At 34.8% G+C, this 15,014-nt stretch overlaps 1 protein-coding gene across 3 annotated transcripts in view; it reads left to right on the forward strand.

Moving 5' to 3' along the window:
• PTPRQ (protein tyrosine phosphatase receptor type Q) overlaps positions 1-15,014 on the forward strand; it is a 218,832-nt gene that overhangs the window by 123,792 nt on the left and 80,026 nt on the right. For all 3 annotated transcript variants that reach the window (XM_077952472.1, XM_077952473.1, NM_001193766.3), the window contains 1 exon segment: positions 328-651. In XM_077952472.1, the coding sequence (XP_077808598.1) occupies positions 328-651 (324 nt within the window).

Genomic DNA, 15,014 nt, shown 5'->3' on the forward strand with positions numbered 1-15,014 from the left:
GACATGAGCATATAGTTTTCCTTTGTAACAGTGAAGTAGTTCTATTTGAAGCCAAAGTTTGTTTATATAAGCCACTTATGATTGAATTTGGAAGCAAAATTAAGAATTAATAAATTACAATTATTTTGCCCTCTACCCTTTTAAAATGGTGGTCCTGGAAGCATCACTCTAAGGTTCTTCTCATTAAGTGTGGGAATAATTAATCTAAATGCTGTAGTAATTTGACAGATCTCTACTAGCTATTCCATAATAGAATTCTATTCTTTCTTCTGTTTACAAAGTGTTTGGTAATTGTAACTGCTTTTAATTTTTCCCTTTAATTTTTAGTTCCCAGTGTTCCCACAAATATTGCTTTTTCTGATGTACAGTCAACTAGTGCAACATTGACATGGATAAGACCTGACACTATCCTTGGCTACTTTCAAAATTACAAAATTACCACTCAGCTTCGTGCTCAAAAATGCAGAGAATGGGAATCCGAAGAATGTGTTGAATATCAAAAAATTCAATACCTCTATGAAGCTAACTTAACTGAAGAAACAGTCTATGGATTAAAGAAATTTAGATGGTATAGATTCCAAGTGGCTGCCAGCACCAGTGCTGGCTATGGCAATGCTTCAAATTGGATTTCTACGCAAACTCTGCCTGGCCGTGAGTATTGTCCTGACATATACATATTGATTTCTGTTATATTCTGTATCTGTCTATATATTATGCTTTATACTTAATCTAATTGTGTATAAAATCACTGAACATAGAAATAACTGAGGACACTACCATATATAACAACATGTTTATTTTTAATTTAGTTGAAACCCAAAGAGAAATTCAATGTTAGTCATTATTAGGGCTTTTCTCAAACTCCCAAAGTTGTGCCAACGTCCTAGAATCTCATATTGCAACAGTGCATTGTGGGAAGCTTCTCTGATGCTCTACCATTAAGCCATACTGATTATCATCTAATGCCCTTGACCCAGGCCCACATTCTTTTTTACATATTTGGAGGCTCTGCTGCTTTTAAGCCCAACTTTACGACGTTTTCAGTGACTTCAAACTTACACACAAACACGTGTGACCACAATAACCCTGACTGATCTGTCTGCAAGTAGTTTTTCAGCTTGTATTTTTCAACTGCACAAAATTCTGAGGCAAAGAATTATCAAGCATTCAACTCCTAGCTTGAGATAGGAAGAAGAAAAAAATACAGAGAAGAAACACAAATACTCGAAATTATTTTGCCATCTATACATCTTTCAGGACTTTAAATGCTTTTCCATACAAACCATCAATGTATAAGTAAAGATTGCTCTTGCAACGTAGGTTTGTTGTTTATAGTTAACTGTTTGTCCTGCTTGCTTGGAGAATATAATTAACCATAATTAAGTAAATAAATTTATATTCCTTATCCTGAACTCTGTCTACATAGAATTGTGATGGTTTCTATGCAACATAAATAAGTTGCAAATCAAGTCCTGCAAGCCAGAGCTCTGGGGAATGGCTGCATTCTCTGAAATGCCATTTCCGCCCCAGCCCTCCAGAGCAAATTTCAGGTTTGCCAGGCCACCCATCCCATATAAACCCTTCAGATATAGACCTTATGTTATCATCTTCCTATCTTGACTGAGGCTCTTAAAAGATGATCCCTTTCAAATCCAAATCACATGTTCTTAAACATTTTTGATACTTATTAGCATAGTAATATACCTACACACACACAGACATAGATTTTCAGTGACAAATACCATGTTAGCACTTATAGATATAGATAGTGAAATAAACTTTGATCTAGAGGGCTTTATTTTCTAGGCCACCAATTGTGTCTCTTGTTATAATTTCCCAGAGTATCTGGCATAATGTTTTTAATAGTAAATGTTCAACAAATGTCTGTTAATATAATTCAACATTTGAGGTAGAATCCTGACAACTCAGCCTTTGACACAATTGTCCAACCTTTTCTCTTTTTGGTACTTTGACACTTGGTTTCTGTAAGGTCTGCCCTTCTGTTTTTTCTCCTACCTTCCTGGTAGTTCCTTCTTAGTCCTCTTTGCTGAATTATTCTCAGCAAATAATTGTTTTTTAACTGTAAGCATTGGAGAGATGAGAGAGCTATACTTGGCCCTTTTTTCTTCTTTATCAACACACAACCCCAAGGAGATTTTTCCCTAACTGCTCTTATTCTGGTCTATAGCTTTAAAGTCTACTTACATCTCGATTATTCTCAAATACTATATCCAGTCCTGAATGCTGCCTAGATTTCTAGATCAGTATATCTGCCTGATCAACTAATCACTGGGCTTGTGTGTTGAATATACTTCTCTAAATTATCATGATCAAATACCAAACCTTCTCATATCATTATTTATCTGTTTGCAGAAAATGAAAATCCAGGCACTGTTCTTTTCCTCCTCAATCTTGCCCATGATTCATTTCAACCACACTATCTAACCCAATTCCTCCATTTGCATTACTATTACATTAGTCCAACTCTTCATTACTGCTCCCACATCACTAGCCTAACTAGCCTCTTACACTGCCAGACTGGTCTTTTTCAACCTAAAGCAGATGATGTCACTTTCTTGCTTAAAACTAACCAATGAATTTCCATGGCTCTTAGAATAAATTTTGCATTTCTTATCATGGTTAACAAGCCCTATATGACTTGGCTCTTACCTTAAACTTTAACATTATTTATAGCCATGTTCCCCCTTACCATTGTCTTCCACTCATACTAGACTTTTTTTTTTTTTTTTTTTGCTTACACAAAATAAATTCTTAGAATTTGCACCTTTGCATTCCCTGTTTCTTTTGACCAAAATGTTCTTCCACCTCCTTCTTCACATGAGCAGCTTCTTATAACATAGATCTCTACTTAAATGATCTCTGCTCAGAATGAATTTCCCTGACCACTCAATCTAAAAATAGTTAAAATAGTCATGCAGTAATCTTATATAATATCATGTTATTTTAATGAATATTTATAATTACATGATCATTTTTATTTGCTTCTGTTTAAGGTCTGCCTTGATCATTACTATTGCTTTTTTTTGTGATAAGATCTCATTCTTTCACACAGGCTGGAGTGCAGGGGCATGATCACAGCTTACCGCAGCCTTGACCTCCTGGACTCAAGTAATCCTCCCACCTCAGCCTTCCAAGTAGCTGAGACTACAGGCAAATGCCACTGTGACTGGCTAAATTTTTTTAAATTTTTTTGATATAGATGAGGTCTCATTATGTTGCCCAAGCTGGTCTTGAACTCTTGGGCTCAAGTGATCCTCCTGCCCTGGCCTCCCAAAGTGCTGAGATTACAAGCATGAGCCACCATCCCACCCATATTTTCTTGTTGTCTAGAATAGTTCCCAGTACCAGGAAATACTCTATAAATATTCCCTGAATGAGAGAAATTTGATTGAATAAGTTCCAGTGGGTAGGACAAAAAAGATTGTTTTCCAGTGCAGGTGATGACAAAGATGATGATGCTATCACAAAGATAGCAAAAATATGGAAAAAATTCAGTTTACTTTGGGGTTAGTCAGTAGGTATGGTTATTTTGAGCCTGATGATTTTGTCAAGAAATAACTATTCTAATATAACTAGAAAACAGAAATAAGTAAATGCCCAGAGATTGGAACCAAACACATCAGTAGCCTAGATCTGACTTGTGGACAGCTGATTTGTAACCTTTGATTAAAATATGCCTGTGCCTTTGTGCCTGCTGCCACTAAGGGTTCCCATTCTGAGTATCTCACTGAGGAGTACCTGCTTCTAATTACCACACTGAGCCAGGAAGTGAACTTTTTAAATGCACAGTCCCTTGCAGGCACACTTGACACTATTATACAAGATGTTTAATTAGCATAAACCAACATATAACATGATCAGTTCAGAAGTTGGTAAATGAAACTGAAAAGTTGGATTTCTAAATAATCCTACATTCTCAAGTCTTTCCACTTGGATATCATTATTTCCACCCCATTTCCTCCACTTCTTACACCTTTTAAGTTCTATGACCATATTTTATTTCCAGGGGACACACAAAAAATGGACTTTCTACCACTGTGATTAGGAGAGAAAGATGAAAAGATTTATATTTTTCAATTTTGTGATAACAAACATATGATTGTATTCTCAAAACTCACAGCTTTTCAACTAAGTAGTCACATATGGGTGAGAATAATTGTTTAAGTTTTGACAATTAGTTGGTTACTCTTCTTTTAGTTTCAAGAATGGAGGAAATGTTTGCTTCCAATGGAACAGAAGACATTTTTCTAATGATAAATATTGTACATTTGAATTTCTGAATTTCATAAGCATACATCAAAATAAAAGTTCTATTTATTATATTAAGTCAGGAAGAGATAATTTGAGATTATATTTGATACAAAAGACAAAAATACACTGCATATTTTATTGCCACATCATATATATGGTGAAATAACGTAAGAATAAAAGAAATTAGAACAGTTAAGCAACAAAAGTCTTGAAGAGCAATAATCCTTTTAATATTAAAAATAAGGCATTCATAGATGTTGCTTCTGCATAACAAAGATGAAAATATAATGGCCATTTTGCAAACTCAAAAAATAATTTGGATGAAGAAAATCAATAAGTTTTGTATTATGTATAATTGACTCAAAAATGTGGCATGGATCATGTGGTGGCTCATGCCTGTGATCCCAGCACTTTGGGAGGCGATGTGGGCAGATTGTTTGAGGTCAGGAATTTGAAACCAGCCTTTCCAACATGGTGAAACCCTGTCTCTTCTAAAAATACAAAAAAAAATTAACTGGACATGGTGGTGTGCACCTATAATCCCAGCTACTTGGGAGGCTGAGGCTGGAGAATCGCTTGAACCCGGGAGGTGGAGCTTGCAACGAGCCAAGATTGCGCCACTGCACAGTAGCCTGGGTGACAAAGTCAGACACCGTCTCAAAAATAAAATAAAAATGCGGTATGTTGTTTAATGATATAAGATAAAACAATAACTCTTTCTCTGAATTAGAGAAAAGACTAAACAACAATATAAAATAGCACAAAATAACTATCTCAGAGAACTGCATTTTATCCTAATGACATAAAATCGTACTCAAGCACTTACTAATATAACATCTTGTCAAAACCTGGATCTTCTCGATAAAGAGTTATTGATTAATGGGTAGTTTGAAATCAAATTGTTTAAAATTTGAGTAACTCAAATAAAAGACCACCTAGTTTTAATAATAAATATTATAAAAGTTTCTACAATGGATTATATAATCAGAAAACATGTTATCATTAACTATCTGAGCCCATAACGAAGAGCATCAGAATGGAAGATCAGGGAGAAAAGTCAGAATGCAAGCTGAGATTTAAATTGGATTACCCTGTGAATCTGAATGTACACCTGTAAAACAGAATAAATAAGGGAAACAACGTTCAACCAACTCAAGCTAACCATTCTTTCTCTCACATGCTCTTACCTAGATCATTGAAGCCAAATTGCTTTTGTCCTCAACTAATCCGTATAATAGCCATAATTCTACTGCATGCTCAGAGTGTATAGATACAAATATAAGCATGAAATTTTTAAAAAATGGCAGAAATATTTAACTTGAAACATTATAGTCTTGAAAATTATTTTACTCATCTACTTTTCTGATTATCCTTAAAGTCAAAAGCAATTTGAGTGGTGTGTATATATGTGGTGGTGATGTAAAGTCAAAAGCTGTTAAATGTCTCTGTGGTGCACAATAGATACTTAATGCTGAGGAAATGTACAACTTTAAAGGAGTGTGGGTGTGAAATTAGTACGGAACGAAATGGGAGTCTCGTAATGTGCATCTCCTATAGACCACCAAGACTGGAAGACAGCAAGAAAGGAAAATTCCTGGGGTAACACTTAGGTTGTGAAAACCACAGGATACCATACTCATGAGGAATTTTAACTACCCAAACATCTGTTAGGTTAAAAAAAAGATTCAACAAAACATGCCTCATCAAAGAAGTTTCTAAGGAATGCAACTTTATGATCTAAAAAAGAAGAAAAACTAAATAGAGGGCAAAGTACAATTTAACATTATTTAAAATTAGAAATAATGTGTTACTGTATGTTTGGTTGTTTTCCTTAGTTTCTTCTAAACTGTGTAATGCACTTATGTGATAAATGTTATAGTAACAGAGAGAGAAATTATCCTTTTTATAAAGAAGCAATTATATCATGTTAAGAAGTGATTTTAGCCATAAATAAATAGGAATCTATAATTCAAGACATTTAGAAGTTCATTTGGTGGCAGTGCAGTATTAAAATGGGCTCCATCTTGCTACCACTAGAGAAAATAAATATCATTTATTCTAGACATGATGGTTGCACTTCTGCAAAATTAGTTAGATGCTGTTGAAAGTCTTCTAAATTAGTTGCGCAGGACTCCCTAATGGGTAATTCAAGACAACTTCTCTGTCCTCTAGGCCTGAATATTGAAGTTATTGGTATAACCACTTAGATTCCCATAGACATCTCAAATTCCATATTGCCACCTTCTCTTGCAAGTCTTTTCCTTTCTATGTGTTCCGTGTCTCAGTTTACCACACCATTATTCATCTAGTTCTTCAAACTAGTTACCTAGAAATCATTTTTAGTTCTTTTTACCTACTCTCATCCCCCACAAGGCAAAACCTGAGTCCTACTGTATTTACCTTCTAAATATCTCTTGTATTTGTTTATTTTTCTTTTCAAGTGTCTCTAAATCTAGACTTTACATTTATCTCTTAGATGATTACAAAAGAGATTAACTAGTCTTTCTGCTCTCATTTTCTACCATTCATCTGAACTCAGCATTTCAATACACCTGCCTGACCATGATGTTCCTCTGCTGAAAATCTTTGATCATTTTCTATTTGCCTGCATGTTAAAACTATGCCCATTAGTAAGCTCTACAAGGTCACTTATGATTTGGTTTATATTTCTCATACAGGCACTATTCTTTCTCCTTTATGGTCCAGAATCTTTGCTGTTCTTTCTTATTGTCCTTTCTTTCCTCCTTTTCTGGTGACCAGCTATCTTTTTGCTATGTTTTTAAGTATCTCTTTTGAGAAGCCTTTCAGAAATCCTTATTTCCAGTCCCACCTCCCAAAACTTGTTTCTCAACAAGTGAGCATATTGCATCATAGTTATTTCTCTCTCTTTCTTTTGTGGGACTTTGAGTTCCTTAAAAGCAGAAATAGCCAGCTGAGCATGTCTTATGTACCTTTCTGTCCCCTGTGCCTACTTTTAATCTAAGACTTTTTATGAATATGGAAGAAAGGCATTTGACTTTATTGTTAAAGTAGTACAGTGTCAAAATTCTCCGTATTTTAAAATAGTTCATACTGATTTTTTTCAGTTTTTTTGGTCTAAATCTTGTCTTTCAAATACTTGCATTGTTACTGCCAAAATCAAAATTCTCCTGGCCAGTTGCTTTTCATGTTTGATATATTCAGCTTCTTTTATTTCACAAAACCAGTCTATTTTATATTGTTGATCATTTTGTGACTTTTCTTTTCATTAATTAACATAAGAAATATAAATAATTGCATATATGAAATATTCCTATTACATATAAAAATATGAATTATTGCATATAGGAAAGAAATAATTATTGCATTTAGGAATATTTCAAACAGTGAAGGAAAATAATAAATGCCCAATTCAGAATAGATTGGAGAAGCATTAAAAATATCTAAATGATTAACTGAGATAATGAGCTGGTGATAAATATGTATAGTGAGACAGAATTATAATAGGTTGATGGTCCATGAAAGAACAAAGAGGAAGAACGATGTTTAAATTTGGAGTGCTAAGTGTGATTACAAAGAAGAGATATATGGGTGAAATCATAATTTAAAGGAAATCATAGAAAGCATATAATATTAAAGTAATAAAGCATTCAACTATATATCTGATGTCAAAAGACCTTATGCTAGGTTATGATGCAAATATTCTAGAATTAAAATAAAAATACTTGTTTTGAAATCCTATTTACATAAGCAAGTGGAAAGTTGTAGCAAAATCACTAAAAATCAAACAGAGAAAAGTGTAAGGATTATCACTGTTTTTTTTTTTTTAAATCATCAATATTTTAGAAAGTCTGCTTTTCATAAAGGAAAAAGGGGAGGAAATTTTCTCCCCATTTATAGCTTAGCTGTATTTTATCTTTTTAAACTTCAAATGAATTCTCCTATGTTCTCTGGGATCTCAAACTAAATTTCATGTTGAATCGAATTAACTTTTATGCTTCTGAGAATCTTCTTTCTGTTCATTCAGCAAGAAGCGTAAAGTAGGTGTAATGCATTGTGAATTTTTGTCTTTAACCTCAATTCTAAGTTCTAGCTCAGCATTAGGCCCTAGGTCAGCAAAATTTCAGCTCCCATTTCTTCTGCATTTACTAAGAAAGTAGAGAAAATTCTGATTTAACTATGAAAATTCCAAATTATAGAAAAATCCTAGGATTACTATGTATGGAGTCTTGGTCACTTTTTGTTCATGCCTAGTAAATAAAATGAGAGCCCTAGGCTGCACAGTGAAGAATATTAGCAATGACTTACCTTATTGGGTGTTCGCTATGTGCTGGTACTATTCTAGGTATTTAAAACATTAATTCATTCATAAGTCTTTATTTCTAGCACAGAGTCTGCCCTCTTAGATCTTGACTAGGACTTGAGCAAAGCCTCAGGGTTGTAGACAAGTACCAAGAGATGGAGAGGTACTAGCTAATATCACATAGAGAAGCTATCCAACTGCCCAATCATCTCCCAAGACAAATTGAGTGAGAATTTTGACACACACCTCAAAATTATACTTTTGAGGTTTCTGAAACCCTTGGTTTTTATTTTTCTTTAATGATATCCTAGATATATTTTTACCCCAATTATGCCTGCATACAAATGAATATGAGAAGAAAATAGCAACATTTATCCTGGTCCTAAGACTCCATTATGGTGATGGCCTTACCTGAATTATTCCAGGTTGTTCCAATGCAGAGCTTCATGGTAGCATGAAAGCGGTGATATTTTATGCTCTAATGGAACATGCTGACCTGTTATTATTCTAGAAACTTTGAGATGGGAGGAAGTGAGTAGGGAGAACCCTCTTCATAGTTTATCCAGAATTAAAATAGAATGAAAGGTAGGAGGAGACCAGTCTGTGGAGAATTTGATGGCTTGATACATGTTTCCATGTTGATTACCAGCCCCCAAACTTCCTTTATATCTGCTTCCCTAGTCTTCACAGAAGGAATAATTCAATTCCCTTTTTCCACCCCTATTTCTAAGAGTTGTAATCATTGGTCATCTCATCTGAAGAGCAGTGTCACTATTTCTTCAAATGGCATGTTGACATTATAGAGCAGTGGTTCTTAAACTTGAACTACAATCATTACAACCACCTGGAGGACTGAGCCCCACACTCACGGTTTCTGATTCAGTAAGTCTGGGGTAGTGCCTCAGAAACTGCTTTTCTATGGCTTCCCCAGTGATGTTCATGCTGCTCGCCTGGAGACATATTTTGAGGACCACTGTTGTAAAAAGTTGTTTTATAAACATGATGCTATTCTCACAAAATACATATTATCTGATTCTAAAGTAATAGTAATTATTATAGTATTTTCATTCTTACCTGGCATGGCCAGTATTGAAACTGAGAGGGTTTTTTTTGTATTTTGTATTTTTTTCCAACTTAAGCCAGTCTGAAATTAGTCAGAAAATAACTCACTTAAGCATCAGATAAAATATCATACAGTGAGGTCTAATACTATGAACATCCATGAATCATTCTTAGTACTCATGAATCTAATCTGACAAATTCTTGGGCTTGCTGTATTTGTAACACCATTATACTATACCCTCTGCAGCACCACCTTGCTGTTAGGAAATCTAATTAGAAAACACAATTAACATCTTATAAAATGACAGGAAATATTTCCTACACCAACAGTGGTGTTGCATTTTGGTCAGCAAAATCCCTGGGCTCTAGGAAAACATCCAAACTACAAAAGCATAGCCAGTTATCAAAGTGTTTTAACCAGTGGACAGGAATATGTCCTGAGATACTCTTGCGGTGTGGAAATATAATGAATCCAATTGCAGAGCTACTTCAGGGCGCTTGATGCCCTGAATTGCTTAAGACACAGGAATCCACCAGCCTGTTGGATTTCTTCTAATCCTGAGAGACATCTAACACTCAGTGTTAATTTGTCCAGATGTGCTGAGTCAAAGTCGACTTGTAGTCCTTGAAGTTGTTAATATTTGTGTAGCTGAGAAACAACAGAGCCCTTCATTTAGTGATGACAGTCACTAGAAATCTGGTGGCCTAGTGTACCAAATCCTGAAACTAAAACACCCTGGATGGTAGGCCCTTTTAGTAAACTTTTTATACTGAACTTAAATTCAAACAGTTGTGCAGATAATTTAAATTGCAGCTATGTAGAGCCGAAGTTTCCTGTTTTGTGAGTTGCTGTCAAACCATTTATTCATTTATGTTTATTCTTTTAGAAAAGTCATCATAACGAAGTACATTAAAAACCACAGAGTATTTTCTAGAATATTTTCCACTATTAAGTTACACTTACAGGGATCTGCAGATTGCAAAGTTACAAATAAGTCTTTGAATGTGCTTATTCTAAAATTATAGTATTAGGCACACTAAAACTTGTAGGTTCTTAATCAAAGTGGCATGGATGGGGGCATTCAAACTTTCATATGGACTAGGCAAAATGATGGTCTATCCAGACTCACCTTTCAGCTAACACACTTAGCATCAAGACACAGATGGATGGGAAAGATGACCCTGACCCACGTAAGACCCACATTCCTGTGCAAGGATAGAAGCATGATAATCAGGAAATGATGGTTGTTAGTTACAGAAAATGCATTATGGTGAAAACCAGGGGGAAAGTGCTTATGAGAGGAAGTGATTGGATTATGGGGAATGAGAGAATAAGGATAGATCATTCCTACTGAGTAAATTGCTGTGATTTATAACAGAAAGGGTAGAGTGATATCTTGGCCCATTACTGACTAGATTCATTTCACAAACAATCCTAAATCAGAATGTGACAGTATATGGGGAGACAAACAAAATCTCCCAAAGATGCTTATAAGTTACTAAGCTTTTAAACTGGCATATTTTCAACTCCTCATACCTTTGCCACCATAAGCTCCCTTTATTTTTGTAGTTGACATTCATAAATGTAATTTTGTAGCCACCCTTATGTGACACTAGTAGTAGTTTACTATATGCTGTGATAACAGAGAAAATGCTGGATGTATTTTATTATATGTTTTGAGAATTTTGTTAAATTTCGTAAGAAAAATACCTAAAATAATTTGTATGTGTATATAAGTATATTATAATATTGTACAATACTAAAATAATTAGATACTGTTTTATAATAGATGGACATAAATATTTCTCTTAAATTACCTGTGAATTAATCAAACAATTATCTTTCATTGGTCCAGACAGGTGAAACATATCTTGTTATATATTATATATTTATATATATATATATATATTCAGTTATATAAGTTTACTTTTATTTTTTAGTTTGGATTTAGGAGCTCTAATCCTTCAAGAATACAAGTTGGCAAAATACATGCTGAAAGAAATTTTTGACAAAGGATTCAACACAGGAAACTTGTGTAACAAGACAGGCACTTTTATCGAGAACTTTATTGAAAATGCAAACATTGTTTAGAGTGATTGTTTCTTTTAAAAAAGGAAGAAAGAAGGGAAAACGATTTTGGGAAAAGTTCAAGAAATGACTTTAAAGCATAGCTCAGCAAGGGGCTAAATACCTTGCTTTTTTATAATCATTGATCAGTGCAAGGAACTTAAAATATTTAGTAGTATAGATGATTATATGTGTTGTCATGAATGATCTTTGAATGTCACTTTCCTCTTAGCTCTGCTTGGGGTCACACACTCCCTGATGAGGGCTTTGATTGCTAGTATTAAAGGAATGATTGCAGCGTTGACGTTTTATTGTGAAAGAAGAGAAGTTGAAAGTAAAGCATTATATTGCTTTCTGAGCTGGCATACAGACATACTCACAAGCCAAAGTTTCCTTGGGAAATGGTTTTGTACTTTGTCCTCAATTGAGACCTGAGGAAGCCATTATAGAGCAGAGATACAGAATTTTTTCCAGATACAAGCTACCGCAGAAAAATCTCACAACTTTCTTAGCCGCAGAAAATCCTCCATAAATTTTTCATGATGTCTGGGCAACAATAATGTGCCACTCTACTTGCTTGCTAGAATGAGTTAGGTTGAAAAGTATAGCTCCAACAGTATCGAGTAGTATATGTTACAGAGGTACATGAATCAAATAGATTTTGGAGATGACCTTTCCTTTTTGATGTAATTAATTTTAGCCCATGTTTCTGGTATGAGTTAGATACCAAGGATCACAATCTATCACAGCCCCTTCTACTTCATGGTGTTTGTCTTTTTGTTCACAATAGCCATACTTACAAAGGAAGACATTAACGCTGGTCTTAGTGGCCTTACATTATCTGGCCCCCATTTCCTCTCAGATTCTCATTCCAACTCACTGGGCTTCAGCTTCACTGTGGTCCTTGTTATTCTTCGGACATACCAGCCGAAATCCTGCCTCAGGGTCTTCGCACGGGCCATTCTCCTCCTGGACACCCTTCCTCCAAACAGTATTCTCTCACCTCCTTCAAATACTTGTTTAAATGTTATCTGTTTAGTGAGGCATGTGCTGACCACTATATTTAAAATAGTAACACCCTTAAGCATCCTCATTCCCATGACCTTGTCTCATTTTTCATCATGGTACATAAGACTTCCTAACATGGTATATAATTTACTTGTGTATTATATATTCATTTATTTATATTTTTCTAATATATACTATTTGTCTCTCAATTGCATTAAAATAGAAGTTCCATGGTCTTTGTCTCTTTGGTTCTCTTCTCTATTCCCAGCACTTCCAAAGTGCCTGGCATATCATAGGTGTTCAGTAAACTGTTACTAAATGAAAAAGGTTAAACAGTAGAAGCTTTATGGATGGATCAAAAGCTACCTTGATCACCTGTATGGGATTTTTGTCCTCCTAGTGCCTAGCACATATTAATTGCTTAATAAATATTTATTCATTAAATGAATGCATAAGTTTATTCTCAAAGCCAACTAAACATTTGGTTATAATAAAGACAAGGGGACTCTAAAATATTTTCCTGTTTTATACCACTTGAAATGTGTGGCCGGTCAGAAAATCGTTTCTCTCCACACTGGTTCTTACAGAGCTGGAAGTCAAATTTTGCAAAAAACATTAATAATAAAGGAGCCTTAATACATTTATTCATAGCTCATATCCCATCCCCTTTTATAGAGTCAGAGGCAGAAAAGAGGCCATTGAAACCCACATAGCATCTTATATTTATATTTTTCAAAGCAATTAATTATGCTGATGGTGGGAGACCTCTTATAGCTCTCATCTGTTATGTATAATTACCTAAATGAATTAGGCTACAATTTGAGGCGGTTTTCCTAGGATCATAAGCTAGCAGTAAAAAGAATGAAAATGTCTGTTTATGCAGGGTATGTGTATGATTCCTTCATACCTTAGTTGTTGGAGAAACTGTGTACCCAATTCTGTCTTTATCATTAGCACCTCTTAGCTCATCAAACCCCTGAATCCTGGAGCATCCTTTCTTCACCCTCTCCCCTGGATGTTTTCTTGGCAATATGAAACTGGATCTTTGAGTAAGGGGTGTCAATGTTTAGATTATTGCACAGTTTTCAGAAGTACAAATAGGAAGAGTATCTTTGTCACTCCAAAGGTATTTTTTCACTGAAACTTCCTAAAATGTATTTTCTAGATTCCTGTATGGTTACAGTCAAGCACTATTATTAAAATATGTCAATGCTATTATTAAAATATTTTTGGATTGAGTTGTGCACCTAAATTCCATAGACGTAATGTTATATGCCTAAGAAATATATTCTAAATATCAATTACTTATTCATAGTTTAAAGATTGTCACCACTATTAATCTCTTAGTCTGTTTTGTGTTGCTATAACAAAGTATCAGAGACTTGGTAATTTGTAAGAACAGACATTTGTTTTCTCATAGTTCTGGAAGCTGGGAGGTCCAAGATGAAGGTGCAGACAGATTTGCTTATCTGGTGAGGGTTACACCCTCTGGAGGGGAGGAACGCATGTCCTCACACAGTGGAAAGCAGAAGGGCAAGCTATCCAAATGCTTCATGAAGCCTCTCTTATAAGGACCTTAATCCCATTCACCATGGGAGGCATTCTCATGATGTACTCACCTCTTATAGGCCCCACCTCTTCATACCATCCCATTGGCCGTTGTATTTCAACATCTAAATTTTGGAGGGGACACGTTCAAATGATAGTAACATCTTATACCTATCTGGTATTTAAATAAACCTTTTGACTCTCTTCAGAACGTGTGATTCACTTGAACGAGATACACTACCCATATTTATACCATCCCAACTTTTATCTGCAATTTAAAAACAAGGACAAAAACTTTCTCCATTCTGATCCTATTTGCCTCATTCCAAGCTCATCTTTCCATTTGCCAGGTAGGCATCTCAGACTTCTGTAGGTTCTCAAACTCAACAAATCCAAATCCAAATTTATCATCTCCTACCATAGTCTTACCCCACCAAAATCAGTGTATGTTCCTGAATGAGATGGTGTGAACTGTCAAAATTCACCAATATTAATGCATGAATTAGCTTCTACTACTTTCTCTATCTCAATTTGCACCCACATCAAATTATTCCCTGAGTTCTTTTTATTAATCTTTCTATAGTGACTCTAGGTTTCATCTCCTCCTATCTATCCCTTCTGTCACTATTCCTATTTGGGATCTCATGTCTTACTTGGCTTTTTGGAAAGAGCTTATCTACACTCAGTGTGCTTCAGATAACTTTTTCATCGCTACCTGAGTTGTCTTCCTAAATCAATGGAAAAATAATTCCTTTCTCAGAAACCTCAGTGGAA

The sequence above is a fragment of the Macaca mulatta genome, chromosome 11, assembly GCF_049350105.2.
Source record: "Macaca mulatta isolate MMU2019108-1 chromosome 11, T2T-MMU8v2.0, whole genome shotgun sequence".
Lineage (NCBI taxonomy): Eukaryota > Metazoa > Chordata > Mammalia > Primates > Cercopithecidae > Macaca > Macaca mulatta.